The sequence below is a fragment of the Tursiops truncatus genome, chromosome 15 (genome assembly GCF_011762595.2).
Source record: "Tursiops truncatus isolate mTurTru1 chromosome 15, mTurTru1.mat.Y, whole genome shotgun sequence".
Lineage (NCBI taxonomy): Eukaryota > Metazoa > Chordata > Mammalia > Artiodactyla > Delphinidae > Tursiops > Tursiops truncatus.
Window position 1 is genome coordinate 16,043,243 of NC_047048.1, and position 24,430 is coordinate 16,067,672.

The 24,430-nt window shown below is 52.6% G+C and overlaps 1 protein-coding gene across 3 annotated transcripts; it reads left to right on the plus strand.

Annotated features, from left to right (window-relative positions):
* Window positions 1-25: 25 nt before the first annotated feature.
* MVP (major vault protein) lies at window positions 26-23,176 on the plus strand. 3 transcript variants are annotated; one of them, XM_033841281.2, is made up of 15 exons: window positions 26-484; window positions 7,724-7,856; window positions 8,053-8,248; window positions 13,435-13,558; window positions 13,665-13,796; window positions 14,693-14,787; window positions 15,030-15,266; window positions 16,954-17,235; window positions 18,092-18,336; window positions 18,421-18,618; window positions 19,818-20,204; window positions 21,054-21,170; window positions 21,373-21,499; window positions 22,022-22,210; window positions 22,911-23,176. In XM_033841281.2, exons 2-15 carry the CDS (start codon window positions 7,732-7,734, stop codon window positions 23,127-23,129), a joined length of 2,673 nt encoding a protein of 890 aa, XP_033697172.1. In that variant the 5' UTR covers window positions 26-484; window positions 7,724-7,731; the 3' UTR covers window positions 23,130-23,176. The 3 variants fall into 3 exon arrangements, with proteins under 3 accessions (XP_033697172.1, XP_033697173.1, XP_073648228.1); XM_033841282.2 differs by having other exon boundaries at window positions 26-277; XM_073792127.1 differs by lacking the exon at window positions 22,911-23,176 and having other exon boundaries at window positions 26-277; window positions 21,946-22,140.
* The last annotated feature ends 1,254 nt before the right edge of the window (window positions 23,177-24,430 follow it).

The window sequence follows — 24,430 nt, forward strand, 5'->3', positions numbered from 1 at the left end:
GGCCGAGGACCCTCCCCAGTCTCATGCCAGTGCTGCCAGCTGGCTCTGAGGTGGGAATTCCTGCACTGAGTGAGCTGCAGTGCCTTCAGCTGCAGTAGAAGCAGCCCAGAGGAGAAAAAAACAAAACCAAACAAATGAGAACCAGCTGCAAGGGCCCTTTAAATGCCTAAGCCTCACCCCCTGAGTCTGCCCTGCCCTGCCGGGAAGTCATCTCTAGGGCTGGGTGAAGGAGTTTCCTGATCTGAGGACTCTGTTGCAGCCAGCCACACTTCTGGATGTGAGTACTTCATACAAGCCTCAAAGCCCCAAACCAGTTGGTGGGACCTTGTGTCCTTCAAGACCCTCTCTAGCTCTGTCCTGCCTTCTAGGGCTTGCTTCATCTGGGGCAGGTGGTCTCTGAACCAGAACCGGGAGAAGATGGGTGGAAGCTTAGCCTTGGGAGGCTTTGCTTTCCTTGGAGTTTTTTCTGGCTTCTGAAGTAAAGGTAGATCAACTTGTCATCTTGCCAACACCCTCACCCCTCCTAATCTCAGGCCTCTCTGACCTTAAGCTCCCCCATCAGCAGTAGGGGCAGAGGAAACTTAAGGGGTCCATTTAGATTCCCTCCTGGAGTGAGATTGGTCCCTGCTAGACTCCCCCTGGGGACCTGAGCTCTGGCCTGTCCCTTTGAGCTTTGAAAATGTGACTCGTCCCCGTTGAGATTCCTCAACTCTGCAGACATCGAGGCTTTCCTATTACCCCACTCAGGGCTATGCCAGCTGGTAATAGGCTATGCCACTCAGGGCCTTGCTGATCATTTGAGAAATCATCGGCAGAGTAATCTTAAGGTAGGCTTGATTTCCAGAGGCATGGAGTTTGGTGAGCAAGGCTCTTTTTCTTTTTTTTTCTTTTTGGGACTGGGAAGTGAAAACAGGAAGCTCTCTTGGACCCACTGTGCTTCTAAGATTCTGGGGATCTTAGCAGCATGGAGGGTTGGGGGATAGTAGTAGAGGCAGGTGTGCCCTGTTTTCTCTGCTCCCTGTCTGGGTGGGCTCCTAGATATTATGGGGAGAAAGGCTGGCTGTCACGGGTGCCAACTGACTGCCAGAAACTTCTGCCTGTTTCCACCCTTGGCACACAGTATACTCTGCCTCCCCTGAGGGTGAGGCCTTCTGGACAGGGCAGCTCTCTAAAGCCATGGGCACATAGGGGCAGCCACCTTGAATGGCTGGCCCAGGGAAAGCCAGAGAGCTCTAAGGTTACTCTGGCCTCCTTGTTGGGTGCTGCTCTCCTAGGTTACCGAAAATACCTTTGAACTGCAGTGGCACTATCTCCTGGAGAGTACCCAGCTCCTCCCAGGTCCGTAAGTCCTTGTTCTAGTTTAGAATCTTATTGCCATTTTTGCCGGAGACCACACTACTTCTTGGTTTGGGGGCTCTGCGGTCATGATACCTGAGGTGGAATTCCAGCTCCGTCCTTTGATCATTGTGTGATCCTGAGCAAATTCCTTAATTTGTAGGTTCTTATGGGGATGAAATGAGTTAATTAAAAGCATTTAACACAATACCTGGCACAGATTAAGTTCTTAATAAGTGGGAGCTGTTATGGGGGGGCACTTGCCAAAGATAGAAATTCCAGAGTCGTTCCTGGAAACCTTAGCCTAGTGCGTCTGGGGTGAGGCCTGGGCGTCAATATGACCAGCTGAGTCCTATGATTGGGCGATTTTAGAAAACAGGGGTTCTGCAACCTGGTTCCTGGGTCACTTCCAATCTAGCCAATCTTTGCCTTCAATGACTGGCATTAATTGGCAGCATCTGGAGGTAGGATAGAAATAGGACAAGCATCATCCGGAGCTGGCAGGGCTGTTCTGTCCCCAGAAAAAGCTGCTGCTCCCGAAAAGTGGCCCAGTTGGGCTAGAGCTCAGATAAGATTTTCCTAGGAAGAAAAGGTCCTAAAACTTTGCTGCTACTAAAGAAGTGATTTATGTGAAACAAATTCTCAAGAATTTCCACTATAGTCCCCCAAAGCAGGAAATCATTTCCCTAAATTGGGAAGCTGTCTGGTAAAAACAGCCTCTCTGCAGTCCCTGAGAAATGTGGCTCTTGCATTCTCTAAACAAAGACTAGAATGTTTAAAATCAGTGAAGGGAAACTGCAAAGATGAGTTCCCTGTCTGTGCTGAATTTCCTGTGCATTTTCCTAAACCTAAGTTTGATAGACGTGATGGTGGCAAGGCTGTCTCCAACCTTTCCTCCAACTTCAGGCCTGCTCAGGCCTTGGGACAAGGGGACTTGTGCTGGCTGGGGGTCTACTTGGACCTGAGGGTGAGGAGCTGGGGGAAAATACATGACATTCCCTGCTTTTGAGGAACAGTTTGCCATCTGGGTTCATCTTTGGTCTTCCTCCTCCAGGCCATGGTTGTGCTCCTACTGTGTTTTAGACATGCTCCAGTCTCTAACCCCTTTAACCCCTCCTGCTGTGTATTAGACATGCTCCAGTCTCTAACCCCTTTAACCCCAGGAAACAGTCACTTTTATTCCCACTCCAGTCTAAGAGAGGCTTGGAGGCTAGCACGTGGCCCGAGGTCATATCGGCAGTGACAGAGCTCAGTCTTTGCTATATATTAGAGTCAGTGGAAGAACTTTTCTATATAGCAATGCTAGGACCCCACTCCAGACCAGTTAAATCAATCCCCAGAGATGGGTGGTTTGAAAAGATCTCCAGGTGATTCTGATGTACAGCTAGGCAGGGTTGAGAGGCTCTTATAGACCAGAGCTGCTCATAGTTTAAGGTATGCCCAAATCACTGGGGATCTAGTTAAAATGCTGGCTAATTCAGCAGCTCTGGGGTCGGGGGAACCCAAGGTTCTGCATTATTAACAGGCTTCCAGGTGATGCCGACACTGCAGACCTATACCCAGTGTGGCTGGTCACTTGGGCATCTGCTGTTTAAGATTCACTGTCAGCCACTCACAACTGACACTGAAACTCTGATATGTAATGATATGACTCATTCATTAATTGAATTTTGCTCTAGCAAGTTTACTCTTGAGCCAGAACAGGGCCAGAATTGCCTCTTCACTGGAGGATGAAGCCAGCTTCTCACAGGCTGTTTTGTTCTCTGTTCATCCCTCCATTCTTGGTGTGTGGGATGCAGTGGGGGAGCCACTGGTCTCTGGGACTTCGGGTAAAAGTTGGCTGGTTCTGCCAAGAGCCTCATAACACATGAGGATCAGTGTGATCAGGCAAGGTTGGACGGGTACCAGAGAGCAGACTACGGGGCAGATCTTGGAAGCAGACACTGAAGGGAGGTGTCGGTGAATTTAGGGAGTTGGGGCCAAACTCGGGGCTGGGCAGGACCTTCCAAAGGTCAACATGGTCCTTAGCCGTTGTCTTTTGAGGGCCCTGGTATGTTGGAAGTGAAATGCTCTAACTGTACACGTTATCTGGTAAACCACGGAAGTCTAAATCATGCTGCCTGAGTCGGGTGGTCTCCCTGGTCTGAGAGGCCTCTCGTGAGGCTCACTTCTGGGGACGGCAAGATTGAAAAGGCAAAACCTGTTCTTGGGTGAACTTAGCAGGTGAACTTACATGGAAGGCACAGCTTTAGGGCTGGGTAGGTGGGTGATCAGGGATGTGAGACAGGGTCCTGGTACTGAAACAAGGGTAGCTGGCAAGGGCATGGCCTCGGAATAAGGCAGGAGCCCAGCCTGATTAGCTTTAGGGATGACTCTCAGCTGAGTCAGTGAGCTGGGCGAAGCTCTCGGCCCCCCTGACTGGGCCCAGCTGGGGTGACAGATGGTCGAGAGGCCTCAGCTGTAGGGGGTGAGGGATCGTCCAAAGGAGCCATTGGAGGCTGTTCCCAGAGCCTGCTTCCCAGCCTCGTGTGGCCTTCTAGAGTTTAAATCTTCCCTGTGGGGCTGCACAGACCCTCCTCTTGCAGCCCTAGCCCTTCCTCTCCCCCATCTGGCTTCCTGGCCAGGCTTCCGCCCTGCAGAGAACCAGGAAGAGGCTTCACTGGGCTGTCGGATGCTCCTTTGCTATTCTAGGCCCACAGCTGGGGTGACACAAAAACCTGCCACCTTCCTGATCCGTAAACAAGTGAGGGTTAAGGCCGAGATGCCAGATGGGGTAGGGAGCCTCTGGTGCCAGGTCACATCCTCCAACTGGATAGGGAAGCTGGCCCTCAGCTGTAAGCCACACACACAGTGCTGCTAAGAGCCAGTCTCTGTTCCAAGTGCTTTATGATTAACTCAGTCCTCGTACGTTGGGGTTGATGACCTATCCATCCCCAGTTCACAGGCCAGGAAACGGGTATAGGGAGGGCAAGGGACTTGTCTGAGATCACCCATCCAGTAAGGGTTAGAACCAAGATCCAGGCAGTCCTAGCCCCGGGGTGGGGGTGGGGTGCTCTTGGGGGGCCCTCTCCTGGGGAATGGAAGCACAGCCGGGCAGGATGGGCAGTAGAGAGGAAGGAAAGCCAAGGTCCAGGTAAGAGTGGGGAGAACAGAAAGCAGAAGACTAGCACCTGGATTTTCAAACACTCCCTGAAATCAACAGAAGAGGGAGCTCTGATATTAGAAAAGTTAAGGGAAATTAACTTGACAAACAGGCAACAGAAAAGTATCAAGGTCAAATCCCATACAAAGTTGCAAGAAAAAGAATTGAGGAGCAGAATAATAACCCCCTGATGTAGAAAGTGTACCAAGAAAACAGATCAAAACTGTAACCTCTTTGAAAATGAGGTAAGACATTAGGAAACAATACCAGGCAAAGCAGCAAATCAGAATTGTAAATAAGCCCAGGTAGTCTGGCTGAATCCATGTCCCTCACCATTGTACTGCACTGCCACTGGAGAGAAACAGGACCGGGCATTCCATCGGGATTCTCATCCTGATGGTACCACCAACTTGCTGTGTGGCCTTGCATGACTCATTGTCCCTACCTGGGACTCAACTAATTAGATCCACACTGTCTAATATGGGATCAACCAGCCACATTTGACTAAATTAAAATTAAACACGAGCTCCCGAGCGGTCTTGAGCTCACACCCGGCTTCTCAGCCTTAACCTGCGTGCCGCCATCACTGTTAGGCTAGGCACTGCTGCCTGCCGCGGCACTGCTGCCTGCCGCGGCGCTGCTCGGTAGCAGCAGTCAGTCTCCCGGACCAGCCCCCCGGGTCCCGCCGCTGTTACCCAGTCAATTCGCTGCTACTCCCATGGGTCACATGAGACAGATGGAGGAGTTTGCTGCTCGCTGGGTGACATACTTCAATAAGCCAGATATTGATGCTTGGGAATTGCGTAAAGGGATGAACACGATTGTTGGCTGTGATCTGGTTCCAGAGCCCCAAATCATTGATGTTGCTTTGCAGACATGCAGACGCTTAAATGATTTTGCTAGTGCAGTTCGCATCCTAGAGGTTGTTAAGGACAAAGCAGAACCTCATAAGGAAATCTACCCCTATGTCATCCAGGAACTTAGACCAACTTTAAAAGAACTGAAAATCTCCACTCCAGAGGAACTGGGTCTTGACAAAGTGTAAACCCCATGGATGGGATTCCCGAGAATTTACTGATAGTGCTACTCGATTGTAAACAATCACCTGGAAATATTGATGATAACATATTACCTTATTTGAACAAGTTTTCCTTTAAGTACCAAACCATGTAACATAACTTGGACTTTAATAAAAAGGAAATGAGTTTGAACTGAAAAAAAATTAACTAATTAACATTTTAGTTCCTCAGTGACACTGTCCACATTTCAGGAGTTTGATAGCTGCATGTGGTCAGTCCAAAGACAGCACAGATTAAGAATATTTCCATCATTGTAGAAAGTCCTTTCGGATGATGCTGAGTTGGAAGGTTTTAGAGAGGAGCCACACAGGTGATGTGAGCGCATCAGCGCCAGGGGTAAGACAGCTGGGAGTGGTGGGGACTGTGGTTAAGCAGGAAAGCTTGTGGCCCGTCTAAAGGGCTCGGCTGCTATGTGGCTCTCGTCAGTTTGCCACGTGGGAATGTAAGGCCTGGCTCCTCATTCTTCAAGAGAAGCAGGAATTGGAAGTTTGTGGTAACTCACAATTTCTAAACAAAAGAAATTTTACAGATTGTGTGGATCAAGTAAAACTCTTGGGCCTTGATTCTGTAATTTTGTGGCTCCAGCCGCTTTTTCCTGTGCCAAGCCACTCCCCCTTCTTCCTTCTCACTTCACATTTGTCACCCAGTTTGGAAGCTGTATGGATGGTGGACTAGATGGGGTACCACTCCTTTTTGGTGGTGGCTTCAAAAATGTTGGACCGGGACTTCCCTGGTGGTCCAGTGGTTAAGACTCTGCACTTCCAATGCAGGCGTGGCCAAAAACTTAAAAAAAAAAAAAAAAAAAAAAAGTTTGACCAAAGTCTCGAGGGCAAGGCTTTGAATCACTTAGTAAACTTGGTTCCCTTTGTATGACTCCAGGGGACATGTCCAAAGTCCAAGGCATGCTGGAGGCAGGGATGAGGTTTAAGTAGGTGGTGTGACATTCCTGAACAGGCCAAGCACTGGAGGTAACCAGCCAGGTTTCAGAAGCAGTTAGGGTGGGGGTGGACAGAATGCAGTACTCATTCACTCGCTTTCTCCTTCCCACCCACCTCTACCCATGATGGCAGGGAGTCACAGGTGGCAACAGACCACAGAGAACTGGGGAGGAAAGGACTAGAATACTCCGGTGTTTCTTTTTTTTTTAATTTTTATTTATTTGTTTATTTTTGGCTGCATTGGGTCTTCTTTGCTGCGCGCAGGCTTTCTCTAGTTGTGGCAAGCGGGGGCTACTCTTCGCTGTGGTGCATGGACTTCTCATTGCGGTGGCTTCTCTTGTTGCAGAGCACGGGCTCTAGACGCGCGGGCCTCAGTAGTTGTGGCTCGCGGGCAGTAGAGCGCAGGCTCAGTAGTTGTGGCTCATGGGCTTAGTAGCTCTGCGGCATGTGGAATCTTCCTGGACCAGGGCTCGACCCCGTGTCCCCTGCATTGGCAGGCAGATTCTTAACCACTGCACCACCAGGGAAGTCCCCTTTGAGGTGTTTCTAATCCAGCTGATTCTATGGGAGCATCATTTCCATCAGGGACCCCTTCCTTGAGAGGCGGCCCACATCTAAACAGTTCATCCCAGGATTGCTTAAAGTGCAAGGCGGGAGGGCTGCAAAGATCATGCAAACATTCTTGGGCTATGGGCTAATGTTTGCATACAGCTGGGGCCCTTGGGATCCCCTGAAATAAAGGAGGCTGCCCCTGGAGGAGCCAGGGAGCTCTTCAGAGCCTCTGCCCCCCACCGTGCTGGGGAAGACACACAGCACCGCCAGAGGCTGACCCCCTCTCCTAGCTTGCTGTGCTTCCGCCTCCTACGCTATGGGGGTTGGAGATTGGGGGAGTTTTGATCTTAAGCCCCTCCCAGTACTTCAGGAAGCTTGGGGGAGGTAAAGTAGATGGGAATGAGGGAAAGGAGTTGGCGGAGAACCCTGGGCTTCTGTGGTTAACTGCATCAAGCATCTCTTGGCAGGGATGAGGTCTGGATGGGCTGCCCTGGGTGGGAAGAAAGGAACAGATGGGTGTGGGGACAGTGAAGGATGGCATAATCTGAGCCGGAGGAGGAAGGGCCCATTTCCCCAGCGCCAGCCAGTCTTCATGCCCACCTCATCCCAAGCCCCCTGGACTCATCTTTTGTCTTCTCCCCATCTGTCTTTCACACTCTGTGCTTCCCTGGGCTCAGGAGTCACCATGGCAACTGAAGAGTCCATCATCCGCATCCCGCCATACCACTACATCCATGTGCTGGACCAGAACAGCAACGTGTCCCGCGTGGAGGTCGGGCCAAAGACTTACATCCGGCAGGACAATGAGAGGTTGGTGTTGGGACCGGGCTATGTGGGCACCTGGGGCCAAGGAGGGCCTGGTAGCCTGGCTGCCATGATCGTCCATCTCCTCCTTCCTGTTCTCTGGCTTGGGTGACAGGAAGCTTTCTTTCCCATTCGCCGCCTCCTTCGGGAATAGGAACGGGGGGTCCCCTGGGTCCTCACACTGCTTCTCACCCTCCAACAGGGTCCTGTTTGCCCCCAAGCACATGGTGACGATCCCCCCACGCCACTACTGCACAGTAACCAACCCGGTGGCCCGGGACGCCCAGAACGCCGTGCTGTTCGACGTCACGGGACAAGTACGGCTCCGCCACGCTGACCTAGAGATCCGGCTGGCCCAGGACCCCTTCCCCCTGTATCCAGGGGAGGTGCTGGAAAAGGTACCTGCTCACCTTCCCTGTACCCACTCTACCTGTCCTGCTACCTTGACCTAGGGCTCAGCACTGCTTTCTGGAGGGAAAACAAACTGGGGCCATGGGAGGGGGTGGGAGGTGACATTTGCTGGTTCTCACTGGGACAGAATTGACTTGTTGCCCCTCCACTCACCTTCCCCAAACATCCCCTTCCTCTTCACATGCCCAGGTCAGACCTTTGAGAGCTGTCGGCCCATCTCCGGACCTAATCTTCCAGGCTCCAGAGCCTGCCTGAAGCTCCTGGCCAGTCTGACACTAAATGACTTGTGCCAAGAGTAAGCGTTTCATTCTCTCAAACAGTGCCAGACGCCAGTGGGCGGTGACAGCAGTGGTGGACCAGGTGAGGCCCAGGCTCGGGACGCCTGTGGCCGCTCCCCGGGAAGCCATCGCGGACCTGGAGTGCCAGCCAGGCCCTCGTCCGTGTTGCCCTAAGGCCCTGGGCCGGAGTGAGAGGGCACCCCGCCTTCATTTCTATAACGTTTGTTTACCTTCACCTCCTTGCCGTTTTACACTGTTCACTCTGGGCTCCTCTACTAAGCAGTGCTTCTTGATCCTGGGAGCGCAAGAGCGTGACCCGGGAGCGCAAGAGCGTGACCCGGGAGCGCTGAGGCGTTCCTGGCCACTTAGCTGCAGGCACTTTGGGGAAAATGTGTGTGGAGATACTAAGGGATGAAGAATGATTCGGATGTTAACCCTTAAGGAATCGGGGTGAAGGGGGTAAGAGAATTCTTTGTACTATTCTTGCAACTCTTATGAAGTCCCAACCTGTCACAAATTGAAAATCACCCACATCCAGGTTCTGCCTTAGACAAACTAAATCCCTCTCTTGGAGGGAACTGTGGGGGGTGGTCTGGAACCAGACTTCTTTTTTTCTGGCCACGTGGCATGTGGGATCTTATTTCCCTGACCAGGGATGGAACCGGTGCCCCCTGGAGTGGAAGCATGGAGTCTTAACCACTGGACAGCCAGGGAAAGCACCCCCCCCTTTTTGGGGGATGGGCACCAGCATTTAAAAGCTCCCTAGGGTGGAGAGAACTTCCCTCATCGCTGCCTCTTTAACCTCTGCTTCCACGGCAGCCCCGGCTCACAGCAGCTTATTCTCAGACCCCACGTGCTCCAGGCCAGGAGGGCAGGGCCTTCCCTTCCTCTGAGCCCAGTGCCACCAATATGTTCCTTTTCTACCAGAGAGTCGGCACTCGCCCTCCTTGGAGGCACTGGCCCCTACCCACACCACTTTCTTTCCCTTCACTGAGGCGCCACCTGGCTCGGGCCTCCCTTCCCCGGCCCTCCTGGGAGCCTCACTAATGTCCATGCGATAACCCTGTCAACATCTTGGCCTTCTTGACCTCAAGTCTGACCCTCACATCCTCTGCTTCAGTCCTGCCCAGTGCCGTGTCCACTCTGGACTGGGTGGTTTATTCCCGCACCTGCCCCACCTCTGAAGTTTTTTCTTTAGCTAAAATACTTATATTTTTTGTTGAAGTAAAGTTGATCTACAGTGTCGTGTTAGTTTCAGGTGTACAGCACAGTGATTCAGTTGTACATACGTATATATCTACTCTTTTACAGATTCTTCTCCCTTGTAGGTTATTACAAAATGTTGAGTATAGTTCCCTGTGCTATGCAGTAGGTCCTTGTTGCCCCGCCTCTGAAATTAAGCCCAGCTCCTCCTTAACCATCAGTCTCCCCTTCCTAGTCCTCCTGTGCTGTCATGTTGCCTCCAGGCTTTTGAATCCCACTTCTCTCCTGTCCCTCAGATTCTCTTCCTGGTCTCTCCCTGCCCCAGCGGAACCCTGTTGTTTTAACACACGCTCTTCGTGCACTAGACCTGCGCCCACACCCTGTCCTCGATCGGTATTACCCCCACCTGATCTTTCTGTCCTCTCACTCAGGTAGATACACCCCAACAGTATTATAAGTAGCTAGTGGGATAAGTGGTTCATTCCAGCCCAAGCCCTGCTCATTAATGTTTCCTTCCCAACCAGCTTTCTCTCCTTTCTTTTCCCCCCTGCATGCCTCTAAATATTGATCATTCTCGGCTCTCTTCCTGTTTTCTGCTCTCTCACTCTCAAACAACTTGGTCACCTACTTGGAAATTGAGGCCATCTGGAAGGATCTGGGTCTGTGTCCCCTTTCCTTCCCTGTGTCTCCTTTCTACCTGTTGGAGCCTCTAGGAGGTTCCCCTCCATCCGTGGACCCAGGAAGATGCATCCTTCTATTTCTTGATCTTATCCCCACCTAGAGCTTCTCTCTCCTGCCTTTAACTTTTCTGTTACTGGTGCCTTTCTCTTGGCCAATAAACGTGCTCTGCCTCTTCCATCCTTTTCTGGCCTTGAAGGCTTACTTGTTCACACTTTTCATCTAAAGAATGCATTCATGAGACTGTAAAGTCCTCTCTGACTTCCACCACCAGTATCTGCTCTCCATCCCCAGAGGTATCTACTGTCATCCATTCAGGGTATACACTTCCAGATACGTCTGTGCATCCATGTAAGTGTGTATCCAAAAAAGTATTGGTTGTAACTTATTTGCATAAGAGCTAGCACATTGTCACTTGCCAGTGTATTTTGAATGAACTTCTCATCTTGGTGCGTAAGTCATTTCTTGTTAATTGTTTGTAATTCCATATGATAGAGGTTCAGCCCTTCTCCTGAGTTACCATTTAGGATGTGTCCAATTTATAAGGAAAAACAGTGCTGTGGTGAATATCCTTGTGTGTGTGTGCCCTTGTGCATGCTAGTTTCTTTTTTTTTCTTTTTTTATAAATTTATTTATTTGTTTTTTATTTTTGGCTGTGTTGGGTCTTCATTGCTGCGCTCAGGCTTTCTCTAGTTGCGGCGAGCGGGGACTACTCTTCATTGCGGTGCTCGGGCTTCTCATTGAGGTGGCTTCTGTTGCAGAGAACGGGCTCTAGGCACGCAGGCTTCAGTAGTTGTGGCACGTGGGCTTCAGTAGTTGTGGCTCGCGGGCTCTAGAGTGCAGGCTCAGTAGTTGTGGCGCACGGGCTTAGTTGCTCCACGGCACGTGGGATCTTCCTGGGCCAGGGCTCGAACCCGTGTCCCCTGCATTGGCAGGCGGATTCTTAACCACTGTGCCACCAGGGAAGCCCTAGTTTCTTTTTTGTTTTAAGAGTAGAAACTAATAAGAATTTCTGGGTCCCAGGATATGCACACTAAGTTTGTATGGGCTTTTATGAATGGCCTTGTCAATCTAATTTTTAGCTATCTGCTTTCTCTTTTGTATTTAGTTTTTTTTTTTAATTGGGGTATAGTTGCTTTACAATCTTTCCTATTTACTTTGACAACTTGTACCTGATGTTCTCTGCCCTGTTGCCTCACAAGCGCCTGCATCTGGCCCCCCACCTCCGCTGATCCCACTTTGGCAAAACCCCAAGACATCCTAAGTGCAGACCCAGTGGACTGTCATTCTGTGTCTCACAGACGCTCTCAGCCATGTCCATTGTTGATCTGCCCTCTTACTAAAATTTGTCTGTGTTTTACTCTGTGGATGTCTTTATTTTCCATCTTCTCCCCGTCCCCTCTGCCTTCAGGTTCTGTCCTGAATATCCTGTGCCTTCTTTTTTTTTTTTTTTTCATGGCCTGATCACTTCATCTGTGTTGAAGACACCCAACTCTATACCTTAGCTGGGAACTACAGGCTGTGAGTCCCCTAGCTGCCTATAGGAAGCCCTCTCCTAGATGTCCCACAGTCGCCTCATACTGGCTATCCAAGCCTAACACTTCCCCTTACCCCCAAATCTGTTCTTGTCCCATATTCCCAGTCTCACTTGGTGATACTACTGGACCTAGTCACTCGAGCTGAAAGCCTGTAACAGTGTGCGGGGCAAACTGGAAGGAGACAAAGGAGGCAGCCAGGAGACCAGTTAGGAAGATATTTCCATCATCCAGGCGAGAGGTGTTGGCGGCTTAGGTGAGGGTGTGGCAGAGATAGATAAAGGCAGACCTGGATTTGCAGTGGACAGACAGGAAGTGACGATGGAGTAGATGTGAGAAATGAAAACCATACTGGACTACATGTTCTTCCCAGAATGCTCACACCTTCCTCCTCCTCCTTTTACACCTTTATATCAAAAACCAGCTCTTCCTCTGAGCCCCAGTTCAAATGCTACTCTCTGAGGGCCTTTCCCAACTTCTTCACCTGGACTTCTGCAACCTCTTCCCCTTGACCCGGTCCACAGTCTGCTTGGAGGCATTGGTCTGTGTTTGTCTTATCACCCACTGGAACCTCAACTCCACGAAGATGGGGATATGTCTTGACTCCACCACAACCAGCCGAGTGCACAGAGAAGGTGTCCAGGCAAAGGCTTGCAGGGGCAGGAAACCTCCAGCTCTGCCTCTCCAACCCAGAGTGTGGTCGGTGGATGAAGTAGTTATCTGAGCTTCTCCTCCCAGGGGGCTACTCTAGTTGGAGTAAGGAGTGGCAGGTAACCTTTAATAAGGCTGAGGTTCAAATCCTGATTCTGTTCCTTACTAGTTGTGTGACCTTGATCATGTCCCTTAGCCTCTATGAGCCTCTTTCCTTGCCTTCCTGCTTCCCTCGGATCAAAGATCAAGTGAAATCCTATTTGTAGAAAATATTTGTACAAACCTCTACAAAAGGTTTGGCAGCTTGTGGCTGGGTCCCCCTTCCTGATGGAAGGAGATGTGATGGCTGGAGTACAATGGCTGTCTTGTGACCATGAGGCAACCTTGAAAACAAAGCCTCATGCTTCAAATGTGCCTGTTATAGACGTTTATACCTTCCCACCACCTTATACTTCCTGAGAGCCCCAGTGCACACTGGGCCATGAGATGCTCACTTACTCAGCTTCTCAGATGTTTCTCCCACATCTCCCATCAAGCCCTCTACCCAGTTTCCCACCTGGATTTCTAGTTCATAACAAGATCTGAGCACTTCTGCAGAGGAAGGTGTGTCCTTGGCCCATCAGCAGTGGCAGCCTCTTGCTCTCAACTCCATCTTAGCTCTTCAGACCAGATGGCTTGGGGGCCACACCTACCTTGTACATTCCACTCGGAGTCTTATTTTGGGACATGGAGAGATTGATGCTGTGGACTCTGACCTTCACGGTGTCAGGTTTGACTCCAGGGGTCCCAGCTCTGAATACCTCGCAACCCCCCTTCTTCCCCTATTAGGACATCACCCCACTGCAGGTGGTTCTGCCCAACACCGCCCTCCATCTTAAGGCGCTGCTGGATTTTGAGGATAAGAATGGAGACAAGGTGGTGGCAGGAGATGAGTGGCTATTTGAAGGACCTGGTAAGTACTTCCTCTCCAGCCGGCTCAGGGTCAGAGGTTTCCTGCCCTCCCATTCTAGCACTGATATCTCCTGACCTTCAACACCCATCTCATCTTCCCTTCCCAGGCACGTATATCCCCCGGAAGGAGGTGGAGGTTGTGGAGATCATTCAGGCAACAGTCATCAAGCAGAACCAGGCCCTGCGGCTGAGGGCCCGCAAGGAATGCTGGGACCGGGAGGGGAAAGAGAGAGTGACAGGTGGGGTCTTGAAGGGATGCTGACGGTGGGGGTGGGGGGGTGGGGGTGGGCAGGCTGTGCCTTGACCACAGGGGAAGTGGGGAAGTTTGGGGGTAGCCACTTGTAGCCTGGAGGAAATATTTCCCTGGTATCTCTTGCCAGCTCTTCTGGGCTGCCCCCTGCTGCTTCCCCCCACCCCCTTCAGGAGGCTCTACCCGGATCCTGTGATCATGATCATGCTGACATGGCTCTTCCTTCCCCCCAACCCTTTACCATGAGCTGGGGGCAGCGGCCATGTCTGTTTCTAGGTCAGCAAAGCAGGTGTTCATATACAACTAGCAATTGTGTTTGACAAATGTGATGTATTAACTGAGGTCTTCACAAAGGCCGTGCTTACTGAGCCAGGTGCGGTTCAAATGCTTTACAAACGGCAACTTCTTTAGTCCTCCAACAACCTTGAGGCACCACGACTCCCATTTTCCATATGACATCAGTGAGGCCTGGGTTTATGGCCAGGAAGGGCCAGACTGGAACTTTCCCCCCGGCACTCTTGCTTCTCCAGTAGGCTCAATGACCTCTGCAGCTATAATAGAGGCAGTTCTGCCCATTTTAGGGGAAGGAAAAAAGTCGGTCTTTGGAGCTTAGAGAAGGCCTAGCAGAGTATTGGAATGTAGCAACTTGGGCACTTGGAAGGGCTTTTTTTTTTTTTTTTTTAATCTTTCTGAGGTAGGGATTGGTCTTCCTCTGGCCTCAAAAAAGGAAAACAATGACTCCTGTCAGGCCTTGAGCATAGGGGCAGTGGCATCTCAAAGTGGCCCACAAAATTCTGCAGGTCCCCTGTTGTCTAGGCTGCAGGAGGGGCAGCTGGGGAACAGGCTGGGTGACCTTTGACCCTTGCCTCTCTGCCCCTGGCCCAGGAGAAGAATGGCTGGTCCGTTCCGTGGGTGCGTACCTTCCCGCAGTGTTTGAGGAGGTTCTCGATGTGGTGGATGCTGTGATCCTTACGGAAAAGGTTTGTGCTCTGGAGGACCCTGGGTGGGAGACTCTCAGAGTGGCAGAGAACGGTGTCAGAGAATGTGAAAATAAGATCACCTGAGGAGTGTCCTGGGTCACCTGAAAGGGTTTAAGAAGTCCTCTTGGATTGGTAGACACTGTCACTTAGACCTGGATCATTTAGTGGCCAGTAGGGTTCCCAGATCCCCCAAGGAAGTTAGAGGTGGGTTTATTTAAACCCCCCGACATCTCGCTCTACAGACAGCCCTGCACCTCCGGGCGCGGCAGAACTTCCGAGACTTCAGGGGAGTGACCCGCCGCTCTGGGGAGGAGTGGCTGGTGACCACGCAGGACACAGACGCCCACGTACCAGATGTCTATGAGGAGGTGATGGGGGTCGTGTCCATCACCACCTTGGGTCCCCACAACTACTGTGTGATTCTCGACCCGGTGGGACCAGATGGCAAAAACCAGCTGGGGCAAAAGCGTGTGGTCAAGGTGAGTGTCTCCACGTCACCCAGAGGTGAATGCCTTTGGAGTGGCCTAAGGCCCTTGGACCCCAGTCCCTGCCCTCCTCCCACCCTCGGTACATGTTCTAGAAACACCAAGCTTGTTTTTGCTGCCTCTGTGCACACTTGTCTCTATCCCTTGAGACACTGTCTCATTGATCTTTCTGGCATCCCTGACGTGAGGTCACACATGGCCTCTCTTGTGAGTGCCTCCCTGGCCCTGCACTGTGTCTGTAAACCTGGAAACTCCCTCTAATATTTCACATCCCTCTGTTCTGGAAACTTTGTCATCCTGCGTCAAACAAATCTCTTGGTTTACCCTTCTCCGCATCCTCTACCTCATCCCCTCTCTGAACTATATGTGGGACTAGCAGGGCTGGGCAGACCTTTCCTGTGAAGATCGTAGGTATTTTAGGCTCTGTGAGCCATATGGTCTCTGTTGCAACTACTGAACTCTGCTGTTGTGCCGTGAAAGCAGTGTAGACGGCTTGTAAACGAACCACTGCCGCTGTGTTCCTGTAACATTTTATTTGCAAAAACAGGAGGTAGAATAAATAGGAACAACCCATCAGTCTATCAGCTGATGAATGGATGGAAAATATGGTGTATCCATACCATGGAATATCAGTCAAAAGAATGATGGGTAATCTTTCTGGGGTTGAGGGCACTCATGTTCTTGAGATAATTCAAAAATGTAAAAATCAAAAATGAAGTTCTAATATGTGCTACAACATGGACAAACTTGAAAGCATCATGCTAGGCAATAGAAGCCAGACGTGAAAGACCACATATTGTATGATTCCGTTTACGTGAAATGTCCAGAACAGGTAGTGGGTGGGGTGGGGCTGGGCAGTAGCTGCTACTGTGTATATAGGGTTTCTTTTCAGGACGATAATGTTCTGGGGTTAGGGAGTAGTGATGATGGGCAGCTCTGGATATTCCAAAACAACTGAATTGTATACTTTAAATAGGTGTATTTTATAATATGTGGGTTATATCAAATATATATATATACACATATATGTATTTATATTATATATTAAAACTAGGCAGCGGGCCAGATTTGGCCCAAAGATCAGAGATTACCAACTCTGGACTACACCATCCCAAGGCAACAAAGCATGGGAGAAATAAAGCAATAATAGGTTAATTCTTAACTATTGAGCTTGTGAGAACCCAGACCTTGACAGTTTACAGAACTTTTCAGGGCAGGTTTTTTCTTTGTTTTTTAATTTATCAAGGTATTTATTTATGGCCGCATTGCGTCTTTGTTGCTGCACGCGGGCTTCTCATTGCGGTGTCTTCTCTTGGTTGTGGAGCACGGGCTCTAGGCGCACGGGCTTCAGTAGTTGTGGCTCACAGGCTTAGTTGCTCCGCGGCATGTGGAATCTTCCTGGGCCAGGGCTTGAACTCGTGTCCCCTGCATTGGCAGGCGGATTCTTAACCACTGCACCACCAGGGAAGTCCCAGGACAGGTCTGACCAGATCTACAGGCATTTGTAGAGTGCCTCACAGTCTAGATAATGATTCATTGTATGACATAAGGGTGGGGAGGGTGCTTTTGGGGGCTCCTGTCCTCAGCATATGCCCATGGTCACATGGAGCTGAAGGAGGTACCATCAGAGGCACCCACAGCCCTGGGTGGCGACTGCTCCTGACCCGCTTCTCCCCACTAGGGAGAGAAGTCTTTCTTCCTCCAGCCCGGGGAGAAGCTGGAACGAGGCATCCAGAACGTATATGTGCTGTCGGAACAGCAGGGGCTGCTACTGAGGGCCCTGCGGCCCCTGGAGGAGGGGGAGGGCGAGGAGAAGGTCTCCCACCAGGCGGGGGACCGCTGGCTCATCCGTGGACCCCTGGAGTACGTGCCACCTGCCAAGGTGGAGGTGGTAGAAGAGCGTCAGGCCATCCCGCTGGATGAGAACGAGGGCATCTACGTGCAGGACGTCAAAACCGGAAGGGTAAGCACTGAGGGATGGGCGCCATCCCTGCCATGTGGCCCTGGTGGCGGCTTGGTCCGGGCGAGTGGGTGATGCTGGTGGGGAGATGCATGGTGGAGGTGACAGAAGGGATTCAACAGTGTCGCTAGTAGCATCCAAGCCAGCCGGCTGCTAAATATGAGGGCATTCTCTGGAGTTTTTGCCTTCCCTTTGTCTTAAATATCTAATTTCAAATGTTAGAGCTCTCAAGCAAGAAGATGAACCAGATTTCAGGATGGAAACTTAGTCCCCAGTGCAGATCTGGCTTCCGGCATAAAGGTCTGACTGGGATGTGGCCTAGGAACAGTAAGACCTGACCTCCCTCCCATACCCTTTTCCTGGTGGAATCCCTCCTCTCTGCCTCTCACCTAAACCTTGATCTTGGTCAGACCTAGGACCACATCTCCAACCTCTTTAAGAATCCAACCTACAAGCAGAGCTCAGAATCCTAGGAAATGTTAGTGTGTACTACCTAGTTCCTAGGATTGCATCTGTCCCTGGGATGCCCTCCAGGCTGCCCCATGAAGGAAGATTCCAGAAGAAATAATATCGAGAACTTACTATACGCCAAATTCTTGACACTAGACATGTGAGATGTCATTCATTCCTCTACCCTGTGAGGTTGCCACTATCAGGTCCATTTTGCACACGGGTGAGAGAGCTGCCTAAGGTGAAAGAACTTGCAGAGAGTGACCTTGAACGCAGCCTCCTTCCAGAGACCACATTTAGCCACGATGCTGTCCTACCTCCTGGACCAGTTCCGCCTTAGGGATGCTGGGTAGGACTCTTCCCCTCCTCCCTTTGCCGGTGACATTCCTCCTCGTCTTGCTCTCTCGAGGTGCGTGCTGTGATCGGGAGCACCTACATGCTGACCCAGGATGAAGTCCTGTGGGAGAAGGAGCTGCCTCCGGGGGTGGAGGGGCTGCTGAACAAGGGGCAGGACCCTCTGGCGGACAGGGGTGAGAAAGAGACATGCAAGACTCCTAGGCCCTCCGCTCCCCGGAACAAGACCCATGTGGTCAGCTACCGTGTACCCCACAATGCCGCGGTGCAGGTGTACGACTACCGGGAGAAGAGAGCCCGGTGAGCGGCGGCCTGGGGGCTGCGCCGTGTGGGGCTGTGGCGGGAGGGCCTCTCCGGGCCTCTGACTCCCGGCTCCCTCTGCAGCGTGGTCTTTGGGCCAGAGCTGGTGTCGCTGGGTCCCGAGGAGCAGTTCACGGTGTTGTCCCTCTCGGCTGGGCGACCCAAGTGTCCCCACGCCCGCCGCGTGCTCTGCCTGCTGCTGGGGCCTGACTTCTTCACGGACGTCATCACCATCGAAACCGCAGACCACGCCAGGCTCCAGCTGCAGCTTGCCTACAACTGGTAAGGGGCAGAGGGGAGGGCCAGGGCCCCTGCTGGTGCAGCCCCGGGGGCACCCTGAAGAGAAGAGATGCCGCCTCGAGTGCTGAGCTCACAAGCAGGGCAGAACGCCTGACTCCAAGCCACGGTCAAGGAGGAAACCCAGGGGTTCATGCAAATCCAGTCTGATGCCCAGGGGGAGCGACAGGAAAGATGAGGGCTCACCTGGGGGTAGAATGTGGGGGAAAACGGCAGGAGGACACTCCTCAGCTAAACTCCTAGCGTGACTTCAGCCAAACGTGTAACTACAAGGTTTAAAAAGATGAATCAAACCCAACTGGTGGGAGTGGCCGGGTGGTCAAGAGCAAGTACTCTGAGGCTGATGGGTGTGCATCCCAGCCCTGCCGTTTGCTAGCTGTGGGCCTGGGCAAGTATTGGGTGCTTTCCTCAGTTTCCCAGTCTGTAAAATGACGCTAAGGACATAACCATCAACCTAATGGGGCTGTGGAAAGGATGCTGTGAGAATTAGAACTGTGCCCGGTCCATAGTTAGAGCTCAAATGGCAGTGATGAGGATTGGGGGAGATAAGTCAGGTGCAGAAGCGGTACTCAACAACTCCCAAGCACGCGCTTCTCACCTCTTGCCTGAGTGGCCAGGACTGTGACAAAGGCAGATGGGCGCTGATATCTTTGGGGGCACAGACCCTGGAGCCACACTGCCTGGGTTCAACTTTCTGGCTTGGCACCTGTTGTGTGACTTAGGGTCTGTCGCTTAACCTCTCTGGACCTCTATTTCCTTGTCTATGATGGGGGTAATGCTCATTCCCACCTCATAGGGCGGCTGAGCAAATAAAATGGGAATATGTAAGTTTCTTAGGACTTCACCTGACACATAGCAGATGCTAATTAGCGTTCTCTATCGTGAGACCCTTCCCAACCACAGAAGGTGAAGGTGGGTGTCAGTGTCCTTTTTTTTTTTTTTTTTTTTTTGTGGTACGCGGGCCTCTCACTGTTGTGGCCTCTCCTGTTGCGGAGCACAGGCTCCGGACGCGCAGGCTCAGCGGCCATGGCTCACGGGCCCAGCCGCTCCGCGGCACATGGGATCTTCCCGGACCGGGGCACGGACCCATGTCCCCTGTCCGGCAGGTGGACTCTCAACCACTGCGCCACCAGGGAAGCCCTCAGTGTCCTTTTTGAAGGTGAGAGAGTTGTCTTTGCTCACAGGCACTTTGAGCTGAGTGACCGGAAGGACCCCCAAGAGACGGCCAAGCTCTTCTCAGTGCCCGACTTCGTGGGTGATGCCTGCAAGGCCATCGCGTCCCGGGTGCGAGGGGCCGTGGCCTCTGTCACCTTTGATGACTTCCATAAGAACTCGGCCCGCATCATTCGCACTGCTGTCTTTGGCTTTGAGACACCAGAAACCAAGGGGTCTGACAGCATGGCCCTGCCCCAGCCCCGGGACCGGGCTGTCTTCCCCCAAAATGGGCTGGTGGTCAGCAGTGTGGATGTGCAGTCGGTGGAGCCCGTGGACCAGAGGACCCGGGACGCCCTGCAGCGCAGCGTCCAGCTGGCCATTGAGATCACCACCAACTCCCAGGAGGCAGCTGCCAGGTGAGTGAGGCCTGGGGGCCCGGCTCTCCACGATGCCCACTGGGGGCCCGGCTCTCCACGATGCCCACTGGGGGCCCGGCTCTCCACGATGCCCACTGTGGGCCCGACCTCTCCAGGGTCCCTGTCTCTAGCCTGCTGCCAGGACCTGGGTAACACGGCACCCTGGTGGTCAGCCTGCTGTCCTCCTTACCCAGCAGATAGCCTGGGCTACTTAAGGTGGGAATAGATGCCACCCCTGCTTCTGTGGCTTCTCACCTTGCTTGTGCTGGAACCCAGATTCGTATCTGTGGCCGTCCAGGCACTCTGGGGTCCAGCCTAGCCTCCCCCTCCTCACCTTCCAGCCTTCTCCCCAGGCTCACATGCTCCAGGCCCACCAGCTCCTTTCTGCTCTTCAGGGTGGGAACTCAGCACTGGCTGTTCCCTCTGGCCAGAATGTTCTCCCTGAACGTTCTCCCTGAATGTTCTCCCAGAATGTTCTCTCCTCCTTCTGGCCTCCAAAGGTCACCTCATCGGAGAGCCCTTTTCTTTCTTACCCCAACTGAAGCAGCACCCTCTTTGCCCAGTCATGTTATTGTAGCACCCATTTTTCAAGGAGATTGTCACCGTCTGAAATCATCCCTGTTTACTTGTCCTTTTTTCCCCACTGGAAAGTAACTCGTGTGAAAGCAGGAGTCGCGGTCACAGCCACGTGCCCCTGCACCTAGAATCACACTTGGCTTGCACAGTGCACACGCTGTGCTTTCATTTGCACGTCAAGGGCCTCCCATGGGCCAGTGGTCCCTGCCCTTGGAGCACCTGTTCCAGCTCTGGCCCCATGCCAGTGTCTTACCTAACCCCTCTCCCACCCAGGCACGAGGCTCAGAGACTAGAACAAGCAGCCCGCGGCCGGCTTGAGAGACAGAAGATCTTAGACCAATCAGAAGCTGAAAAAGCTCGCAGGGAGCTCTTGGAGCTGGAGGCTCTGAGGTGGGTGCAGAACTAGAAGAAAAGATGGCAGGGGGTCTTGGAAGAGCAGCTGATGGGAGAGGTGTGCGTGTGTGCGTGCATGCGCGTGTGTGTGTGTGCGTCCGTGCGCAGGTGTCCTCGTGCTGCTGTAGCATAAGTCAAGGGCAGAGGAGGGCAGGGCTGGGCTTTCTCCTGGGTCTCTCTGACTCTGCGCCGTCTCCAGCACCGCAGTGGAGAGCACTGGGACCGCCAAGGCAGAGGCCGAGTCCCGAGCAGAGGCGGCGCGCATTGAGGGAGAAGGCGCCGTGCTCCAGGCCAAGCTCAAGGCAGAGGCCTTGGCCATTGAGACGGTGAGTGGGGGAGATGCCCGTGGAAGGGTGTGGCCTTGGGGTCTGGAAGAAGCCCGATCGCTGCAGTCCCTGAAGCCATGTGGGAAACCAAGTACCCTAACAGAAAGCCCTGTCCAAATATTTTGTGGTTTACAAAGTCTTTTGCCCTATTTCAATTCACTTAATACCTGCTTTGAAGGTAAGGACGATGATTACGCCCATCTTACAGACATGTGCTCCAACACTGGCCCACTTTATGCTAGGTATTGCCTGTGTTTTACATGCAAGATCTTATTTAATGCTTGAAATCCCATTAAGGGTATGAGTTCTCTCCATCTTACAGAGGAGGGAACCGAGGCTTGAATTAAGGGGCTCCAGGGTCACTAGCTAAAAGGTGGCATAGCCGGGGTTCACCCCTAACTGATGGTAAGTTTACCATTCCATCCCCTCCATCTGAATTCCCTCAGGCTTGCTGGCTGGGGCACTTGCTGGACATGTCCAGGGGCCACACGATGAAAAGAATGCTGGGTTTTCCCCTTCCAGGAGGCTGAGCTCCAGCGAGTAAAGAAAGTGCGAGAGCTCGAACTGATCTATGCCCGGGCCCAGCTGGAGCTGGAGGTGAGCAAGGCCCAGCAGCTGGCTGAGGTAGAGGTGAAGAAGTTCAAGCAGATGACGGAGGCCCTGGGTCCCAGCACCATCAGGGACCTTGCTGTGGCAGGACCGGAGATGCAGGTGAGGTGGGGGGAGAGTGCAGGCATGGGTGTGTGTGTATATGTCTTTGTGTGTATGTCTTGGGACCATATTTGGAACCAAGAAGGCAGAGCCGGGGAGGCAAACACAACACCTAGAAAAATGTCGGGGACAGAGGGGCGAGGGGAGGTGGTAACTTGGACTGTCTCTGTATCCCATGTCATTCGAGCATGGTGTCCTATCAGGCACAGCACTAGACTCAGTGAGTGGGAGCTCCTGCGAGAGCAGTAAACTGATGGGACATCAGTCTATGACAAGCCCTTCGAAAGAAGTCAACAGGGTGATATGGTGAAGGGGGAGGTGACATGTCAGGTTAGCTGGGGAAGGAGGGCCCCTCCGAAGAGGGGATACTTAAGTGCTCTGTAGAGTCGACAAGAGCTTCCCAGGAGAGGGTCCAGGTGCAAAGAATGAAACCTGGTGCATTTAAGGAATAGGAAGGACTGGACGGCTGCAACCTGGCTGAAAGCTCCCAGAGCTTTCAGGCCCGCGAGGCCTCGGAGGGGATGCAACCCTCAGGCTCCCCTTATGTTCCTTGCTTGTCACTGACTAGTCCTATGAGGATGGCTTGGGCTACAATGTCAGACCAGAGAGGGGGGCAGCCCACCCTGGAGAGGCGGCCGAGGGGATGATAAGAAGGGACCAGGGTCTGACTATCTTTTCGCCTGCCTCTTGCTCCTTCCAGGTAAAACTGCTCCAGAGCCTGGGCCTGAAATCAGCCCTCATCACCGACGGCTCTGCCCCCATCAACCTCTTCAACACAGCTTTGGGTCTGCTGGGGCTCGGGTCTGAGGCCCAGCCCACAACCAAGAAGGCAGCTTCGGCGCCCAGTGCCCAAGAGGGCTTGCTTCTCCCCTCCGCTGCTGGCCCTCTAACTCTTGGAAGCAACCAGGTCATGCCTTAGCTCCCTACTGCACTGCCAAATAAAACGGACACTTCTGGGCATTTAAACCCTCTTCTGTTGCCATAAGTCCGCATCACAAGGGAGTTTAATGGTGGTGGGGAAGAGATACCCCTGAAATCTTGATAATTACTAGAGGCTACCCTCGTCTGTAAAGTGGAGTGGAAACTGAGGCAGGAAGAAGACTAACCCAGTCAGGCTGATGGGAGTGTGGGCCCCAAATCTGGCTCAACAGCCAGACCATCCTTTCGGCAGTCAGCTTTCCTAGACGCCAGCTGGGGGAGATGATGCCACAGGTGACAGGATGGGCCTGTACCCCTTGGGATGGTTCCTGTGCCATCTCTTCTCACTGCCCTTTCGTCCCAGACCCCAGCTTGGCCTGGGAGTTCTGGAGTCTTAACCCTCTGGCTGTGGGTGTATCCATCCTGGCTTCCCCACCTCCAGCACTTGGGAGGCTTTCTCTGGCGCCACCTGCTGGTTGAATCACACACCTGCACGTGGTGTCTGTGCATGCGTCCCTTCTCGGATGGGGGTGTCAGATCTGAGAGGAAGTTACTGCACCAGGGCCATAGGAACTGGAGCACCTCCCTGGGCTTCTGAATTGGGGTCTTCGGAGCATTGAGGAAGGGGTGCCCCCTTCTCACCCTCCCCCATGACCAGTGAGGAGCCCTTATTTGGGGGACGGATCCAGGTACAATCAGTCTGGGCACACAAATGGAGGCGGCAGGGTGCACCAGCCCTCCCACCCAGGTACAGCTGTAGGTGCCAGGCCTGCCTGGTCTCTGCTGAGGAAGCAAAAAAGTCTCGGGGTAGAGAGAGAAGCTTGGATGTACTAACTGTGCAACGAGAATGCAACCTCCCTGATCTTTTCCTCATCTGTGAAATGGGCCAGCAGTTCCCCCTCCTGAGCAGGGTTGAAGCTTTTTTAGGGTCTTATTCCTTTTCCCCCACTGGGCCCTGGCCCCATGAGCTCTTGTCTCCTTCCAGCTCGAGTTGCATTGGTGACCAGTAGCTCCACTCAAGTCTGAGCTGGTTGGGGCGGGGGGCTGTCTTTAGCCCACAGCACTTGGTGGTGTCATCTCAGTGTGGATAGAATAGGCAAAGGGGTCAGCTCATCCACCCCCGCTCCCTACAAATCCCCTACATCTTCCCTTAGGAGAGGTAACTGATTTAAAGCTCTTCATCTGGCACCTGGCATGTGCTAAGTGCTGTGTTAGCACTGTTTATAGCCAAGGGCCTCTGGGGATAAGTGACAGCAGGTAAGGTTGCCCATGGAGGGTAAGTTCCTTCCTGTCTCAGCCATG

What these genes read in the sequence shown, in the direction of transcription:
- MVP (XM_033841281.2), top strand. Translation starts at nt 7,732, where the DNA reads ATGGCAACTGAAGAGTCCATCATCCGCATCCCGCCATACCACTACATC. An exon ending in GGGGAAAGAGAGAGTGACAG is followed by an intron (nt 13,797 to 14,692) that starts GTGGGGTCTTGA and finishes CCCCTGGCCCAG; the next exon opens with GAGAAGAATGGCTGGTCCGT. An exon ending in TTGGAGCTGGAGGCTCTGAG is followed by an intron (nt 21,171 to 21,372) that starts GTGGGTGCAGAA and finishes CGCCGTCTCCAG; the next exon opens with CACCGCAGTGGAGAGCACTG.